The 19,750-nt window shown below is 43.1% G+C and overlaps 1 protein-coding gene across 5 annotated transcripts in view; it reads right to left on the reverse strand.

Annotated features, from left to right (window-relative positions):
• CAMLG (calcium modulating ligand) overlaps positions 1–19,750 on the reverse strand; it is a 134,022-nt gene that overhangs the window by 25,950 nt on the left and 88,322 nt on the right. For 4 of the 5 annotated variants that reach the window (XM_056516576.1, XM_056516575.1, XM_056516579.1 and 1 more), the window contains 2 exons: positions 16,333–16,766; positions 13,552–13,617 (listed from right to left, as the gene is read on the reverse strand). In XM_056516576.1, the coding sequence (XP_056372551.1) occupies positions 13,552–13,617; positions 16,333–16,766 (500 nt within the window). The remainder of the gene's footprint in view (positions 1–13,551; positions 13,618–16,332; positions 16,767–19,750) is intronic. The other variant, XM_056516578.1, reaches the window with a different exon arrangement.

Genomic DNA, 19,750 nt, shown 5'->3' on the forward strand with positions numbered 1-19,750 from the left:
TGCAGCTGAACCGGCTGCACAGGCGATATGTCCGCCCCTGGCTAGGGAAAAAAAATCTGGAAGGAGAGATTTAACAGGGATTCTGATCTTGTCTCGCTTGTCTCCCCCCCCGTTTGTTCAGGTAAGCTACAGTGGTGGTGTTGTCTGAATATATCAGAACGTCCTTCCCTTGAATTTGAGGAATAAGCAGAGATATTGCCTGGAACACTTCATAGAGCTCTTTGTAATTTGATGTAGACTGATGCATCTGAGGAGACAATCGGCCTTGAAGGCGATGCTGGCCGCAGGAGGCACCCCAACCCCAAGGACTGGCCTCTGTAGTTATACTCACTACCGACGAGGGAGACCGAGGTACCCCCCCTAGAGATAGGTTGTCAGGGTTCATCCACCATATCAAGGAGACCCTTGCTTTTGAGGAAAGGGAACATTTTTGGTTTAGTGATAAGGGATTGCCATCCCACTTTTGAAGGATATCTGTTTGTAACATCCTGGATCTGTACTGAGCCCATTTCACTGCTACAATAAAAGAAATCCCTAGTACTGACATTGCTTCCCTGAAGGTGCATAGGTGAGACCGGAAAATAACTTCTACTCTGTCCTTGATGAGGATCTGTTTGGCTAGAGGCAGGAGGGAAAGCAGAGATACTGAATCCAGAAGGATGCCCAAGAAAACACACTGCCTGGAAGGGGTTAGGTTTGACTCAGATTCAGACTCGAACCTAGATCTTTCAGTAAGGAGCAAACTACTTGAACTTGCAAATTAAGGGTTTCTGAGGAGTCTGATACAATCAGTAAATTGTCCAGATATGGAATTAACAGAATGTTATGGGTTCCTATTCCATGCAGCTCTCCTAGAAAAATTAGATAAAGCAGCTACTCTGGGACCCGATCTTACAGAGTCTACTCAGGAGCCTGCCCAAAAAATCTACCGCCTTGGAGATTATGGTTAAGGATTCTAAGATCTCTTCTCTTGGGGTCTGGTTAACAAGATGGGATTGTAATTGTGAAACCCAGACTCTTAGGGAGCGAGCGCCAAAGGACTTTTTGTTAAAGAACTCTTTTTTTGTCCATTGGATCAGACAGGGTTCCTAGATCCTCAAAAGGCAAGGCAGATTTTTTAGTCATTTTAGCCACCGGGGCATCAATTAACGGGGCTCTATCCCATGACTTAGTAACTGACTCCTCAAAGGGGTACTACCTTTTAAAGAGTTTAGGGGGGAAAAAAAAGATTTCTTCTCAAGATCTTCCCATTCCCTATCAATTATTTGCCTGATACTTTCTATTTGCATAAAAGTATGGGATCTCTTGGGGCCTAAGCCTTCATAAAGGGTGTCTTTGTCTGTGACCGTCTTTCTGCTCTCCTCAAGATTAGCCGTTAGACGAATTGCTTTAAAGGAGCTGATCAGTATCAGAAAAGAAAAGAGCAATTTGGATTTAAACTCTTCTTGCTCTTCATCAGAGGAAGAATATAGAGTAATATTTTCCTCTTGAACACTAGGTGAACTGGAAATGGCAGGGGTAACCACAGAGGAGGCTAAAGCACCCACATTCCCGACAATTCCTAGTCCTTTAAGGGATAAATCTATCTCCTCCCGGATCATTACTCTTAGACTGCTAGCAATTGCAGAGGGCTCCTGGGCCACGACAACTTCAATACAGGCTGCAAATATATATTTGTATAGGCAGGATCTAATGGCTTCCTACATTCTGCACATTCTTTACTACTGGATTTAGAAGAAGAGTCTTACTACCCTACAAAACAAAAACAATTGCCTGACTTTGCTAGCAGAATATGGAATGAAATTGAAATGATCTCACCCAGAAGTAGATCCACACCTCCGTAGCCACGCTGGAACTACTCTTCTTTGAGCGTCCACCTCCTCCTGTCGAATGCTCCGACATGCTGGAGGAGTTTTTTCAGCAAAATACTGCAGGGCAACATGGAATGTTCTGCTCAGCTGCTGCAGGCTGGAACTGCCGCCACTGGATACTACTGCTGCAGGCTCGGGCTTCTGCTGCTGTGGAAATTGCTGCAGGCTGGCTGCCTGCTGTCCACAGGGTTCCAGACGCTGAGAACACTGACAGGGAATCCGAAAAGGAGAAATCCAGCACCCCTTTTGAATGGAGCTGGAAGTGACGCTACGCTGCTGGGCTAACGTCACATCCGCCGGCGTTGCTGCATAAGCAACACTCCGGCCCCAGAGACGGGAGAGCCGGCGGAAACCGCGCTACTCCACAGCCCCCACCTCCTCGCTGCCGAGATCAAGGGAAGGATGGAGATGAGGAATATCGGGCCCCCACCGTACCCCCAGCAGGAATTAACTCCTGTCTGCCAGCTACGGAAGCCTGCGAAATCCAGCCACAGGCTGGATCGCAACCGCTGCAGCATATGCAGCCGATCAGGCTATACTGTGCTGCAGTACAAATGTATTACAGTATAGTATACCCTGTAAAAAGTGAGAAAAAAAAATGCCCCTTTCCCAATAAAAGCCCTATATTGTCATAAATAAATAGTAAAAAAAAAAAAACACAAATCATATACATATTAGGTATTGCCACATCCTTAATGATGTGTACTATAAAGCTATAATGTAAATTATCCCGCACAGTGGACGCCATAAAAAAATAAATACAACATAAAAGCGCAAAATTCATCAACTTTGGGGCAAATAGCGGAATAAAAAAAATCTAAAAAAGGTAGCATGTATCGCAAAAACGATACCAATAAAAAATACAGCTTGTCCCGTAGCTTGTCGGACGAAAAATACACACAGGGGCCTAACGAAGCACCAAAGGGTGCGATACGGCTGTGGCCCTGACATCTGATTCCCCCCCCCGTAACATCTCAGCCTCCCTGTCCTTCTGTCGCCTGACCGCTATGTCACAGACCTGATCCCTTGGAACTGGTGAGCTGCTCCGCAATTTCTATATCTAATGTGTGTAGATATTCACCTATCTCATTTCTCAGCGTGAAGCACCACCCGTATTGATCTATGGAATTTCAGTGTTCAGCTAACAGCACGCATTGGGTTAATATTACATATTTATGGAAGGAATTTTAACAGTGCCGGATTTTTCTGTTTTTCTTCTGTGGAGTGAAAAATACATAAAGTTACGGCTGTCAGAACATGAAAACAAAAAAAAAAAGGGAAAAAAATTATTTTGCTCAGAAAAAGGAAAAAAAAAAAAAATGGGTATCGCCGTAATCGTACCGACCCACAGAATAAATATAACATCACTTTTACCGTACAGTGAACAACATTAAAAAAAATATATATATTTAAACGCCAGAAATGTTCCAGTTTTTCGCAAAAAATGCTTCATGTGTCAACAAAAATGCACCACTTATACTAAAAACTATCTTAGAATCGCTCTGCTCAAAAAGTGTTCTAAAGTTATTACCATTTAACCCCTTAAGGGCTCAGCCCATTTGGACCTTAAGGACTCAGACAATTTTATTTTTACGCTTTCGTTTTTTCCTCCTCCCCTTCAAAAAATCATAACTCTTTTATATTTTCATCCACAGACTAGTATGAGAGCTTGTTTTTTGCGCGACCAGTTGTCCGTTGTAATGCCATCACTCACTTTACCATAAAATGTATGGCACAACCCAAAAAATACTATTTGTGTGGGGAAATTAAAAAGAAAACTGCAATTTTACAAATTTTGGAAGGTTTTGTTTTCACGCTATACAATTTATGGTAAAAATGACGTGTTCTTTATTCTCTGGGTCAATACGATTAAAATTATACCCATGATTATACACTTTTCTATTACTGTTGCGCTAAAAAAGATTTTTTTTCTTTAACCAAATTAGTACGTTTAAAATCCCCCTATTTTGAAGACCTATAACTTTTTCATTTTTCCCTATAAGCGGCGGTATGAGGGCTCATTTTTTGCGCCGTGATCTGTACTTTTTATTAATACCATATTTGCTTATACAAAACTTTTATTATATTTTTTATAAATTGTTTTTGGAATAAAATGTTATAAAAATTTTGGACTTTTTTTTTACGTTCACCGTACGGGATAATTTACATTTTATTTTAATAGTACGGATATTTACGCACGCGGCGATACCAAATATGTATATCAAATAATTATTTTTTTTTTTACACTTTTTGGGGGTAAAAGGGAAAATAGGACAATTTCGTTTTTATTGGGGGAGGGGGTTTTTCACATTTTTTTTTACACTCTTATAGTCCCCATAGGGGACTATTTATAGCAACCATTCGATTGCTAATCCTGTTCAGTGCTATGTATAGGACATAGCACTGATCAGGGTTATCGGTCATCTTCTGCTCTGGTCTGCAGGAAGGCAGATCAGAGCAGAAGACTCCCGGAAGACAGCGGAGGCAGGTGAGGGGACCTCTGTCTGCCGTGCAGGATGATCGGATTGCTGCGGCAGCGCTGCGGGTGATCCGATCATCCTGTTAAGTGATCGTGATGCTGCAGATGCCGTGATCTGTATTGATCACGGCATCTGAGGGGTTAATGGCGGACATCCGCGGGATCTCGGGTGTCCGCCATTACCGGCGGGTCCCTGGCTGCGATCCACAGCCGGGACCTGCCGCGCATGATGCCGGCATCGCTCCGATGCCCGCGGTTATGCTCAGGGCGTAAATGTACGTCCTGGTGCGTTAAGTACCACATCATCAGGACGTACATTTATGTCCTGCGTCGTTAAGGGGTCAATATTTTTTTAAAGAGCCTGGTCATAAAAAAATGGGTCCATCCTTAAGCAGTTAATTATCGCGTACAGTATACGGTGTAAATAAAAAACAGGAAACACCAAAGTCAAAAAATGCTGATTTTAGGTCACATCATAACCCATAAAGCAAAGGAATAATGAGTAATCAAAAAGATACCGATAAAAACTACAGATCAGAATAAAGCAATTTTAAACATTCTTCTTTTGTAATAGTTTTTTTTTTTTCAACCCCTTTAGGATATTGGACATAAATGTATGCCCTAGTCCCGCTGCTGCCTTATGAAGCACAGAAAAATAACATTGCCGGCTAGCTCAGGGAGCTGATCGGAACCACCATGACAAAAATCACGGCGTCTCGATCAGCTGAGAGGACTGGCGGAGGTTCCCTTCCTGCCTCTGGCTTATCTGATCAGCACCCCAATAATGCAGGCAGCCTCGGCAACCTGCGCTAATGGAACTCCAGTAACATCATTTGATCAATGCTGTTCTATGTCACAACTTTGTTCAGTGTAGGCTAGGGCTGCACGATATATCGCAAAAGCAATTGAATTTCGATTTTTGCGATATAGCGATACGGCCCCCGGGAAAACGTGCGATTATCTGCTCGGCCAGCTCCTGTTAGCTGCTGCAGGTGGGGGCCGGCCAGAGCAGGTAAAAACAAATGTAAATACTAAAAGTCAGTGTTTCCCAACCAGGGTGCCTCCAGTTGTTGCATAACTACAACTCCCAGCATGCCTGGACCGGCAAAGGCATGCTGGGAGTAGTAGTTTCACAACAGCATGAGGCAGCCAGGTAGAAAAACACTGAGCTAAGTAAAAGGGCGCAGGAAGAAAAAAATTTAAAAGCAAACAAACAACCTTCTGCTCACCTACTCCCGGTCCCTGCAGATGCCGTTTGTCTCTGTGTGGTCCGGTGTCTAATCTTTATCATACAAGCAGTAGGACCTTTCACTTTTCAGCCAATCATTGGCCGCAGCGGTGTCGCGTGTCAAGCCAGTGATGGGGATAATGGGGGAATGTGGCAGGTGGGGGGGGGAGAATGTGGCAGGTGGGGGGGGAGAATGTGACATGTGATAGGGGGAAAATGTGATGTGAGAAGATGTGACGATGAGGGGAGAATATGACAGGGGGATTTTTGTAAAATGGAGGAGATTGGACATGAAATGGTGGGATTTCACCATTTATTTATTATATCACATCGCATATCGAAATCGCAATATTTAGGCCCATAATCGCAATCACACATTTTCCCCATATTGTGCAGCCCTAGTGTAGGCAATGTAATAGTCCTTATGGAGAGTAAAAAAAAAAATGTAAAAAGAAAACAAAGTGTACCAGTCATTAACAAAAATTTTTCATATAATGTAGATACCGTATTTATCGGCGTATAACACGCACCTTTTAGGCTAAAATTTTTAGCCTAAAGTCTGTGTGTGTGTTATACGCCGATACACCCCCAGGAAAGGCAGGGGGAATGAGGCCGTCGCTGCCCGCTTCTCTCCCCCTGCCTTTCCTGGGGTCTAGAGCGCTGCTGTCGGCCCTTCTCACCCCCTGGCTATCGGCGCCGCTGCCCATTCTGTCCCCCTGACTATCGGTGCCGACGCCGATACCCAGGGGGAGAGAAGCGGCGCCGACAGCCAGGGGGAGAGAAGGGGCAGCGGCACCCATTGCCGGCGCCGCTGCCCCGTTGCCTCCCCCCATCCCCGGTGGCATAATTACCTGAGTCGGGTCCGCGCTGCTGCAGGCCTCCGGCGTGCGTCCCCGGCGTCGTTGCTATGCGCTGAACGCTGAAAGCTAAGACACACATTCCAGGATTCTTATCCCCTATATTCTCACTTAGCAAGGGTAAACGTCAAGGCTGCCCTCTATCCCCCCCTCCTGTTTAATACTGCACTAGAGCCATTGACAAGATACCGGACTACATCCACATTGTTTCGGGGCATTCTGGTAGGTGATGCTGAGGTTAAAGCCTCACTCTATGCAGACGATGTAGTTCTCTACTTAAGAGACCCAGTGGGAGATATCCCCAATATCATGGATGCCTTGTCACGGTTTGGTGACTACTCAGGATATAAAGAACGCTCATAAATCTTCCCTCCTACCTCTAAGAAGGCCCTCTCAACTACACTACTCGATGCTCAACTCACAAGGAATCCCAGGTGCATCGCAACATATTACCTACCTAGGCATGAAAATAGGAAAAATTCCCATATCTATATACTCCCTAAACTATCCACCCTTGAGCTCCTTAAATGGCATAACCGACCATTATCATTAATGGGGAGAAGTCACTTGGTAAAAATGTGCAGTTTTCCAAAACTCCTGTACCCTCTACAAACCATACTGATGTCAAAATATTAACTTCTACATTTACAAAATTTATATGGGCGGGGAAAAAACCCAGGATAGCACTACGGACGTTGATGCTCCCGGTCCGTGAGGGAGGGGTAAACTTTCCAGACATCAGAAGTTACAATTTAGCTTGCATTCTACGTCATATGATGGACTGGTTCCATGGTTCTTCTCTATACTCTAACATGCATCTAGAATAAGCATACGCAGCTCCGTGGCACCCATTCACGTTACTGCATTGCCCAACTCCCTCTTTGCCTCCAGTCATCAAGTGCTCATTACTTTTTAAAGACACTATGGCCACATGGAGAGGACTACGTAAACGTATGGGGGTTATCCTACACCTGCTCGAAATATCTTTCCCCCTGGTCCTCACCAGACTTTCCAGCTGGTAGGGAAAACCCCTTATTCACCATATGGTGCCAAAATGACATTCACACTGTAGGAGATCTATTCAATGTAGCAAGAAAATGCTGGTCAACACTGCGGGAACTATCCACATCACATGGTATCCCCCCCACACACTTCCTCCCATACAGTCAGCTTGGCTCCTTTTGTAGGTCTCAGCTCCGAGACATTGGCAAGGAAGTTAACGTTATGACCTTTGATTCCATACTCACCTCCACGACTGACAGATCCATCTCAGGTCTATATTCTAAACTCCGTAAGTGGTATATCCCTCCACCGTCTAAAAAAGTGGGATCGAAATGAGCAACAGCATTGCAAGACCCCATTGTAACGGACCATATCTTAGCAGGTTGGATGGACTTTACAAAACATATCAACAACGAACGATGGAGAGAGACTCAATTGAAACTAATCCATTGGGCCATATACGCATTCACTATTCCCCCGTCTATCAGTAACCCTTCTAGAATGGACTATTGTCCAAAATGTAACACATCTAAGGCGGATCTAGATAATTGTTTATGGCTATGTTCACACACCAACGCATACTGGAATGAAATATCACAATTTCTCAACTCGCTAGGACTACATACCTCTACTCTAAGTGTTTATGAGGCATTATTTCACATTACAGTTAGGGAGGCCAATGACTCATGCACATATGAACATCTTCCTTCACTGACACATTCGACGATCACTCTAGCAAAAAGACACCTGTTACGTGAATGGCTATCCCCCTCACCCCCGATTAAGGCACACCTGATAGATGCTCCAAAACTTTTATTTACTCTGGAGAGAAGGGAGGTGAAGCACAGGGAAAAGGTGGCGAAACGTCTTTTTGCAAAATGGAAAACATTTTTGACATTGCATTTTAATGCCTCAGATCTTTCATCTATTGTACGCCCCTTTGCATCTACACAATGGTACATTATGGAATCCCTGGAGTGGATCTCTGGGAGCTTTGAAAATTTCCTGACAGATGTGACAGAGCATAAGAAATATATTCCCTGATATTACATTTCAGCATTCTCTCTTCTTCATTTACAAACCAAAACTTAGTGGGACTCTGGAGGTCGTCGTACTTTATTGTCTACGTCGAGATGTCTTGTCTTGTTTGTCTCCCCTTGTCAGTTTGGTATTGTCTACCCTCAATGCTAGCCATCTTTATAGTTCTCTGGTTACGTTGACATGGAGATTTATCACCTAGACCTTTACCCTAGAGGTCTCATCTCGTTTCCTCTAATCCTAACTGCTAATTGGAATACCGTTTGATGTGTATATGGCATATGACACAAAACATTTGAATTGTTCAGTTATTATTGTATTGTATATATTTGATTTCGGTGGATTCGAACACAGTATTTCCTGAGGACAGTAGATCAAAAGATCTCCTTTTAGAACATGTCACCATACTTTTGAGATTGCTGCAAACCGTCAAAGAACAGTCTACATGTCGATCTAGCGAGACTTGAAAATGTATTATTGCTTAATTAATGATATTTTATTTCATTCTCTTTATACTTGTTCATACTACACTACATACTTTCTGTATGTAGAACATTTAAAGTGTTATGGCTATAAGAAGTTGAGGAGGAAAAAATAAAAGTGCAAAAATAAAAAATAAACTAATGTCCTTAACCCCTTAAGGACCAGGCCATTTTACACCTTAAGGACCAGAGCGTTTTTTGCAAATCTGACCACATTAACATTAAACATTAATAACTCTGAAATGCTTTTACTTATTCTGATTCCGAGATTGTTTTTTCGTGACATATTTGCAAAACTACAACACTCAGCAGTCACCGACAGCCAACGGGCATGCAGGGAGTTGTAGTTATGCAACCAGCAGATGCACCTCTACAACTCCCAGCATGCACTTTAGTTGATTGTGCAAGCTGGGAGTTGTAGTTATACAACAGCTGAAGGTACACATTTCCATAGAAAAAATGTGCCTCCAACTGTTGCAAAACTATAAGTCCCCATAAGGGAATGCTGGGAGTTGTGGTGGTCTGCCTCCTGCTGTTGCATAACTACAGCTCCCAGCATGCCCTTTTTGCATGCTGGGAGCTGTTGCTAAGCAACAGCAGGAGGCTGTCGATCACCTCCAACTGCTGCAGGTCTGTCCCTCGCCGCCGCCGCTTCTGGGGCCCCGATCCCAACATTGACGCCGGGGATCAGGGTCCCCAGCTCCCGGGGTCTTCTTCCCGCACCCGCTCACGTCCTCCGGAAGAGGGGCGGAGAGGGTTGCGGGAGTGACACCCGCAGCAGGTGCCCTGATTGGTCGGCCGGTAAACCGGCCGACGAATTAGGGTGATCGTGAGGTGGCACCAGTGCCACCTCACCCCTGCTGGCTATGGCTGTTCGGGGCCTTCAGAGACTGCCCCGATCAGCCAGTAATTCCGGGTCACCGGAGACCCGATTGACCCGGAATCCGCCGCAGATCGCTGGCCTGAATTGTCCAGCGATCTGCGGCCATCGCCGATATGGGGGGGGGGTCATCATGACCCCCCTGGGCGATATGCCGCGATGCCTGCTGAACGATTTCAGCAGGCATCGGGCCCCGGCTCCCCTCCGGCTAGTGGCGGGCGGCCGGGAATGGACAGGACGTACTCCTACGTCCTCGGTCCTTAAGAACTCGGAAACGGGGGCATAGGAGTACGTCCATTGACCTTAAGGGGTTAAATTAACAAATTTTTATACTGATCAATAAAGTGTCTGTATACATTCTCTGGTTTGAAGACAAATATAATTTTGGGGTCTGGCCAGGAGTCTGAAAATTTTAAGTGTGCCTTTACCTAGAGGACACTTGTGCCAGCATTATTATACAGCGAAAAGGAACCTTTTGCCTCCATCCCTGCCTAGAAGGTTGGAACATACTAAAATAAAGTGCTTTAGTGTCTGGTGGCTCTGGAAAGTTGCCAAATGCTTTTTAAAGCACTGCATCATGATTGTCGGAACTAATAATACTGTACACTATATAAGCATGACTATAGTAAAATGTTTGTTTTAAAGGGGTTCCCTAGGCATCTTACATGGCACCTCCACCAATCAGCAGAGCCATGGCTCCAGCATTTTACACAATGAACCCTAAAACCCTGGCTCTGTTCATTATGGAATGGGGACGACAAGTTACTACAGCTCAGTTCTCGGTCACTATAATGGCAACTGCAAGGTAGTAACTTGGCACCACCACTAAACAACGAACAGAGAAACTTGCTTTTGGCCTGTTTATCGTGCATATGCTAAAGCTAAAGACCTGAAGGCTAGGCCATCATTTTAAAATGCCTGAAGAGCTACCTTCAGTGAAACTGACCGCTGGAGCGTCCAGCTGAAAGAAAAAGTTAGGGTCTTCTTGGGTGCACACCGATGGTGACAGGGAGTAACCGCGGACACGTGTTATAAAATAACAAAGGGATTTTATTCACAGACAACTTAGTAACAATGCCAAGAATGTTAGTTAGCATTGTAACTAAATATAAAATCGGAAGTATACATGTATTTGAAGTAGACATATGCATTGTTTTAGAAATCCACTCTCAGTTTTATATGGTATTACAATCAGTTACATACAGTCATGGCCGTAAATGTTGGCATCCCTAAAATTTTTCAAGAAAATTAAGTATTTCTCACAGAAAAGGATTGTAGTAACACATGTTTTGCAATACACAGGTTTATTCCCTTTGTGTATTTGTGTATATTGGAGAAAAAAAAAGCAAATTGGACATAATGTCACACCAAACTGCAAAAATGGGCTGGACAAAATTATTGGCAACCTGAACTTAATATTTGGTTGCACACCCTTTGGAAAAAATTACTGAAATCAGTCGCTTCCTATAACAATCAATAAGATTCTTACACCTCCAGGTCTCTCTTATTGGAAGGGCGCCTTTTCCCAACAGCAATTTTAAGATCTCTCCACAGGTGTTCAATGGGATTTAGATCTGGACTCATTGCTGCCACTTCAGAACTGTCCATCTGTGTGTTGCCATCCATTTCTGGGTGCTTTTTTATGTAAATTTGGGGTCATTGTCCTGCTGGAAGACCCAATATCTTGGTTAGTGATGAGCGGCATTGCCCATATTCAAATTTGCGATATTTCACGAATATATAGACGAATATTCGTCCTATATTCGCAAATTTTGCGTATTCGTTATATTCACATATGTGAATATTCACATATTTGCGTATTCGAGGAAGAAAACAGTGAGGGGGTGGGCAACTTTACTATTGGTTGCTAGGGATGTTGTTGATAACTTCTGACAAGTGTATTTGCATCATTCTAATTGGCCCACAATTGAAAAGAAGGAATATGCGAATATTCACATATGCGAATATGCAAATATTCGAATATGCGGAAAAAAGTGAATATTCGTAATTTTGAAGATATAGCGAATAAATTCGCAACATTCATGATAAAAATTCTAAATGCGAATATTCTCGCCCAACACTAATCTTGGACGCAAACCCAGCTTTCTGACACTGGGCTGTACAGTGCGACCCAAAATCCGTTGGTAATCCTCAGATTTCATGATGCCTTGCACACATTCAAGGCATCCAGTGCCAAAGGCAGCAAAACAACCCAAAACCTCATTGAACCTCCACCATATTTTACTGTCGGTACTATGTTCTTTTCTTTGTAGGCCTAATTCTATTTTCGGTAAACAGTAGAATGATGTGCTTTAACAAAAAGTTCTATCTTGGTCTCATCTGTCCACAAGACGTTTTCCCAAGGATTTTGGCTTACTCAAGTTCATTTTGGCAAAATGTAGTCTTGCTTTTTTTATTTCTCTGTGTCAGCAGTGGGGTCCTCCTGGGTCTCCTGCCATAGCGTTTCTTTCATTTAAATGTCGATGGATAGTTTGCACTGACACTGATGCTCCCTGAGATAATTTTTTCTCTTACGTTCACGCCCAGGGAGATTAGCTACAGTGCCATCCATGGGTTGCAATCTTCTTGATAATGTTGCGCACTGTGGACAAAGGCAAATCTAGATCTCTGGAGATGGACTTGTAACCTTGAGATTGTTGACATTTTTTCCACAATGTTGGTTCTCAAGTCCTCAGACAGTTCTCTTCTCTTTCTGTTGTCCATGCTTAGTGTGGCACACACAGACACACAATGCAAAGACTAAGTGAACTTCTCTCCTTTTTATCTGCTTTCAGGTGTGATTTTTATATTGCCCACACCTGTTACTTGCCCCAGGTGAGTTTAAAGAAGCATCACATACTTGAAACAATCTTATTTATCCACAATTTTGAAAGGCTGCCAATAAATTGTGTCCAGCCCATTTTTGGAGTTTGGTGTGATATTATGTCCAATTTGCTTTTTTCCTCCTTTTTTTGTTAAGTTCCAATACACGGAAAGGGAATAAACATGTGTATAGCAAAATGTGTTACTGCAATCTTTTTCTGTGAGAAATACTTCATTTTCTTGAAACATTTCAGGGGTGCCAACATTTACGGCCATGACTGTATATAATCTACCTTACCCCCCACCCCCATTCTAAATCTTATATTAATAAATGCAATTTTTCATTATTATTTCAATTTAAATCACCATTAATAAATGCTGTCCCGAGGAGGGATTACAACCAGCAGCCTTTTGTGAGGCCTTCTAGCTAAAAGAGAGGAACCTGCCACAAGTACATTTTGGTAATATGTATTGCATGGACTTGAAAACGGGGGCTTGGACCTCCGAAACACCTCTGTGAATAAAATCCCGTTATTTTATAACACTGTGTCCGCGGTTATTCCCCATTACAATCGGTGTGCGCCAAAGAAGACCTTAACTTTTTTTTTCAGCAGGAGGCTCCAGTGGTCGGTTTCTCTGCAATTGAAGACCTTCAGAGTGGATAAACCCGGGTCTGTGGCAGCCACTATACCATCTATAACACTACGCACATCAAGGTGTTGAGCCCTTAGCCAAACATTCCCAGATAAGCATGTTCACCCTCTTTTGGTCTGTTCACCCAGTTTAAAATGTAGTAATGGCACTAGGCAGCGCCTTCTCTTTATTTTTCTCTTCTCTATTGATTTACTTTAACATAAGACTGTTGACAGAAGCTTGACAGGATTTGTTTACCTTTGGAAAATACTTGGATAATCCCATGAATGCAAGTTGTAATGTAAGGAACGGAGCAAATATTGACTGTAGAAAAAAGAAGAAAACGGAAAAATTTCAATGGTGAAAAGTATCTTCATTTTAAACATTTTCATCTTGAATTACTGACACAGAGTTGAGGAAATACATATACTTATTCTGCCTAATTAGTCAATGCCTATTAGTAGTTTACAATATATATTTATAAACATACAATGGCCTTTCCTGGACCAATGTCAAACACTCAAAATGTTGCAGACAGCACCCTTCTCTGACGCAATTGATTGATAAGATGATGTTGCAGCATATGCTTAAAACAGCCAAAACAATAATAGATGTAAACATCTCTCCTATGGGTAGGGTCACACGTAACGGATCCACAGCGTATTTTTATGCTGTGGATCCACCAATGACTGACCCCTATTGTGTGCCTCCTGCTGTGCCTGCTCGTAGCAGCAATCTGCTGATAGCGAGTCGCCACACCCATGTGCAGTGAACTCAGACATTGCACCTGCTCTCAGCCTTGATCAGGGAGCTGCGGAAGCAACCGCAATGTCTGCAAGTACACTGCGCGTGCTTGAGGCAACTCGCAGGTCCTTGTGTGTCTGCTCGTAGCGGTGGATTACAGCTAGGAGCAGGCACACAATAGGGGTCGTCATCGGCAAATCTGCAGCGCAAAATGTGCTGCCTATTCATTACGTGTGACCTACCCTAAAACGGGTTTTCCATGATGGGAATAAAATGGCAAAGGGAAGAGGAAATAGCATAAAAGACCAGAACTCATAAAACCCCCACTGTTCCAGCGTAACCTCTCCCCTGGTCCTGCAGGGTCTTTGTTTACTGTTCAGCAGTGATTGTGTGCCTGCATACCCATGTGACCACTGCAGACGATCTTTGGCAGTCTCAAACTGGAGGCCACTAAGGCAATGATTGGCTGCAGCAGTCCTATAGGAGTTGCACTGACGGTGTAATGGTTCTTTTGCCATTTTATAGCACTCCTTCACCAATTTTTTTCACTCCCAAAAAGCCCATTAAAAGGAAAACTGTCCTGTTCACCAACACTTAACACAATACGGTGGGTTATAGTGTGGGTGAACAGGAGATCAACGAGGTGTCACTTCCTAAAATATGTTCAGTAGGTCTTGAGACATGTCCGCAGAAGATCCTCTGCTATATTCAATGAATTGAGCGCTAGAGGTAGGGCCCTGCCTGCTCAATTTACATATTCATGGTCTGTGACTCCACATCCTAGTGACGTGAAGTCACTGGTCACCAGAGCCCTCTGCCCTTTGCACAGAGCACATGTGCCGACTATATTCAACTCTCACATCGTAATGAGCAGAGTGCTCACGTGACTGGCAACACGTCACAGATCACAGAGTGCTCAGGTGACAGTGCTCACGTCACAGATCAAGAATATGTAAAATTGAACCAGTAGGGCCCCGCCTCTAGCACGCAATTCACTGAACTTAGCGGAGGATCTTCTGGGGAACATATCTCAGGATCTACTGGATATATTTAAGTATATGGACTCCTGTTCACCCACACTATAACCCAGTGTATTGGATTAAATGTGGTTGAAAAGGCTGACAGTTTCCTTTAATTTCATGACAGTGGCTTTTTTTTTTTTTTTTTTTTTTTTTTTTTTTAAAGGGGGGGGGGACAAGGGGCAGGGGACATTTATCATTGTGTTTAGAGACTTTTTTGCTTGCACGTGCACCCAAGCACTTTTTTTTTTGCAATGTTTGGCAGTAAGGAAAAAGCTACAAATAATCTTGCAAAAGTCGATTTCAGTTTTCACTTTGCAGTGCGAATGTGGCTCAAAAAGTCACAAATTCCGCCAAAACTCTGCAAATTTACACCAGCCCAGACCTGGTTTCTTAACTGCCTTTGGAAAGAACAAAGGGGGAAATGTATCAAAACCTGTATAGGGGGAAGAGTGGTGCAGTTGCCCATAGCAACCAGATAGCTTCTTTCATTTTTTAAAGAGACCTGTGAAAAATTAAAGAAGCAATCTGACTGGTTGCCATGGGCAACTGCACCACTCTTTTCCTACACAGGTTTTGATAAATATACCCCAAAAAGACAGAAAAGCTGCAGAGAAGAGGAGGAATCATACAAAATGGTGTTCTAAAGTGATTTGTTTTTGCTTACATGCACCAAATTTATCAACCCCCCCCCTCGATAGCATGATAAATATGTTGCACGTAAGCAAAAAAATAAAAAGGATTTCAAAACACACTTTTAAAAGACAATGTTATGGACACCCATACACATACTAAACAGGGGGTTCAGCTTGTCTACACGGTGACATATTGATGCAAATCTGCTGCTGTGGATTTTCCAGTATAAAGAGTATGCTGCACTTCAACCACAAGTGGATGTAGCCTTATGAACTCTTAATGAGTTTATAATAACTATGTTCTAATGTAAATTTATTCTGTAATTAGAGTATTACTTTTCATCCATCATTTGTGTGGCCCAGTTAAATGAATAATCATGCTGCAGATATAAGATCTTTAGTACGTGGAATAAAAAACGAAAGTCATTATTTCGCCTAGAAATTTAGCAAATTTGGAGGTACATTTTAACTAGTGCATTTCATGTTAAAACTACCCAAAAACTGAACACACTAATTTGCAATTGTTATGTTTTTTTTTTTCAATTAAACAAACAGTTTGTAGAGACAAAATTGCATTGAATTAGTAAAGTATTTGTAGCCCTATTTATGTAAATCACATAATATTGAAAAAAAAATCTTACCAGATACTTGCACACAAATAGTCTAACAGTCAAAGCCAGCAGAGCACTCCCGGCAAGCCTAAAAATGCGGAAAGAGTCCATTTCCTCCACTCCATTCCCATTTTCAGGAGCAGGCTTGTCACTAGTGAGTTGGTTCCTAAGCTTCATGGCCTCATCAAATTTAGTTATGTACTGATTCAGGGCTCGAGGGGTGGTCTCAAAGTTCACATCTGTTCTGTGTCTCAGGCCATTGCCATCTGTCTTTAACTCTTGCTTAGAATTCTTGCCCAAGTCTGTTCTGTCCCCTGTACATGACTCCATACCATCTCCACTGTCAAATGGATGATTACTTGATGTGCCATTGTCTCCAACAATAATGGTTCCCCGCTTGGATAAAGATGGTTGCAATGAAAGAGAGTCTGGTTTATCAAGTTGCTCAATTCGGAGTTCTTCTACTGAAAAAAAACAAATGAAACATTAATATATTTTCTTAAAGACACAGTTATTTTTAGATGAAAACATATAATAACTTTATATTTACTATAAGGCTACAGCCACGCCTGTCAGAAGCGTTTTCCAAGTGACAGCTCTAGGTTGATGTCCTGAGCCAAATTAGAGAATACGTGCACGGAGAAAAATCACAATGACACAGCACTGAGTCAAAATGGTTCTCTCCGATTTATTGTATTGTGTACACACAAGATAGATCCTTCAGCAGAGCATAGCACATTGTTTAAGCATTGGTTAGCAGACTATTTTACATAAGCATTGCATCGTATTTTCTGTGCCAAGCAGGGTGGTCACACAGGGCGCGATACAGGAGGTAACCACCATTTTAGAAGAATGCTCTTCATTTTATATCTATTATCCATAACAGAAGTTATGCTGACTTCTTGTCCTACAAAATCCACAGAAGCAAATTTGCAGATTTTATTGTGAATTTGCCACTGTGTACAGAAGCAGGAACTTCTATTTACCCTGAAATCCCTGCAAATTGCCATGCTGTAAACAGGTTTGTGATCAGCTCCTCCAAGCTACATACAGGTTACTTTTTTTTTAATCTTTTTTTTTTTGAATGACCACAGGCCCTCTTTAAAGTAAATGCATTTCAAATCCATCAGTGCAGATTTTGCTTTGGATCTGCAACATTACGCCCAGTAAAACCTGCAATAGCATGGACCTTTATTGTATATTCTAAAGTAATTGGGGGAAAATCCTCATACAAATCCCAGTCATTTAGCAAAAGCAAAATTATGAAACCCATAATGTGGTGGTGCACCATCTTGCTGGAAAAACTCAGGGAACGTTCCAACTTCAGTGCATAGAGAGGGAAACACATCATCACGTAGGCCACTGTATATGCGAAATTGCTACATGTAGATGTGTTTCCCACTTTATACACTGAAGCTGGCACGTTCCCTGAGTTTTTCCAGCAAGATGGTGCACCACCACATTATGGGTGTCAGGTCCGAGCATTCCTAGATGAACAGTTTCCTGGAAAGTGAATTGGTCATCGTGGGCCAGTTGAATTGCCCCCAAGGTCTCCCGATCTGACCCCCTTAGACTTTTATCTTTGGGGTCATCTGAAGGCAATTGTCTATGCTGTGAAGAAACGAGATGTGCAGCACCTGAAACCATGGATACTGGAAGCCTGTGCTAGCATTTCTCCTGCGGTGTTGCTATCAGTGTATGACGAGTGGGAGAAGAGGGTTGCATTGACAATCACACAATGGGCAGCACATTGGACACATTTTATAAGTGGTCAGAAACTTGTAACTTGTAAAACCAAGCACATCATTGTTTTTCTTGTGAAATTCCCAATAAGTTTGATGACCCTCTTGTGGCATCGGTCCTAATTCATTCAGCCTGCGCTCGCTCCCTGCCTGTCAATCAGGCAGACGGAGCGAACGCTGTGAAAGCTGGGGCTGCGCGCAATGGCTACCTAGCCTTGCACGCGGCAGCAGCGCTGCTGTCTTGGACATGGGGAGTTGTAAGGTATCGAGGGAGCGGGTAGCACTTTATAGGTAGTTTTTTGGAGGCGGGCCCGGGGGGGGGGGGTATTTTGGGAGGTGATGGGGAGAGATTTGCGCTGCGGCCGTGGTTTTATAAGGAACTTGGGGGGGGTTTATGGGGGAAGTGGGGTGGGGCACCGTTACATTACAAGATTGTTTTCAGCACAGGGTGCCTCTAGTTTAACCACTATAACCCCCAGTCAGGGCAAGCTGGGAGTTGTAGTGGTGAAGCAGTTGGAGGCACCCTGTATAGGTGAACTAAGGGCAGAAGTCGGCCCCCCAGCAGGCATCAGTGACGTCACACCTGCTGGGGAAGTCTGCCTGCCAGGTAGTGAGCACACTACCAGGCAGACACGGATCCCGGCCTCTAACCACAGCGTGGCCCCGCATCATAACGGGTCGGGCCCAGCCTCTAACAACGGCTGGGAACCATGGCATTGATCGCGGTGCCAAGTGCTATTAACCCTTTAAGACGCGGCGTTCAAAGTTGAACGCCGCGTCTAAAGTTAAAGTATGCCGGAGAGCTCAGAGGGCTGTTCGGGATAGCCGCGGCAAAATCGCGGCATCCCGAACAGCTTACAGGACAGCTGGAGGGTCCCTACCTGCCTCCTCGCTGTCTGATTGCCGAATGACTGCTCAGTGCCTGAGATCCAGGCATGAGCAGTCAAGCGGCAGAATAATCGATCACTGGTTTCTTATGAGAAACCAGTGATCAATGTAATAGATCAGTGTGTGCAGTGTTATAGGCCCCTATGGGAGCTATAACACTGCAAAAAAAAGTGGGAAAAAAAAGTGAATAAAGATCATTTAACCCCTTCCCTATTAAAAGTTTTAATCACCCCCCTTTTCCCATAAAAAAAAACCAGTGTAAATAAAAATAAACATATGGTATCGCCGCGTGCGGAAATGTCCGAATTATAAAAATATATCGTTGATTAAACTGCACGGTCAATGGTGTACGCGCAAAAAAATTAATAAGTCCTATCAATGCAAAAATGGTACCGCTAAAAACTTCAGATCACGGCGCAAAAAATGAGCCCTCATACCGCCCCATATGCGCAAAAATAAAAAAGTTATAGGGGTCAGAAGATGACAATTTTAAACGTATAAATTTTCCTGCATGTAGTTATGATTTTTTCCAGAAGTAAGACAAAATCAAACCTATATAAGTAGGGTATCATTTTAACCGTATGGACCTACAGAATAATGATAAGGTGTCATTTTTACCGAAAAATTTACTACGTAGAAACGGAAGCCCTCAAAAGTTACAAAACAGCGTTTTTACTTTTAAATTTTGTCTCACAATGATTTTTTTTCCGTGTGGGCAAAATGACTGACGTCATTACAGAGTAGAATTGGTGGCACAAAAAATAAGCCATCATATGGATTTTTAGGTGCAAAATTGAAAGAGTTATGATTTTTTAAAG

Source organism: Hyla sarda, chromosome 4, assembly GCF_029499605.1.
Source record: "Hyla sarda isolate aHylSar1 chromosome 4, aHylSar1.hap1, whole genome shotgun sequence".
In the NCBI taxonomy this organism is placed as follows: Eukaryota; Metazoa; Chordata; class Amphibia; order Anura; family Hylidae; genus Hyla; species Hyla sarda.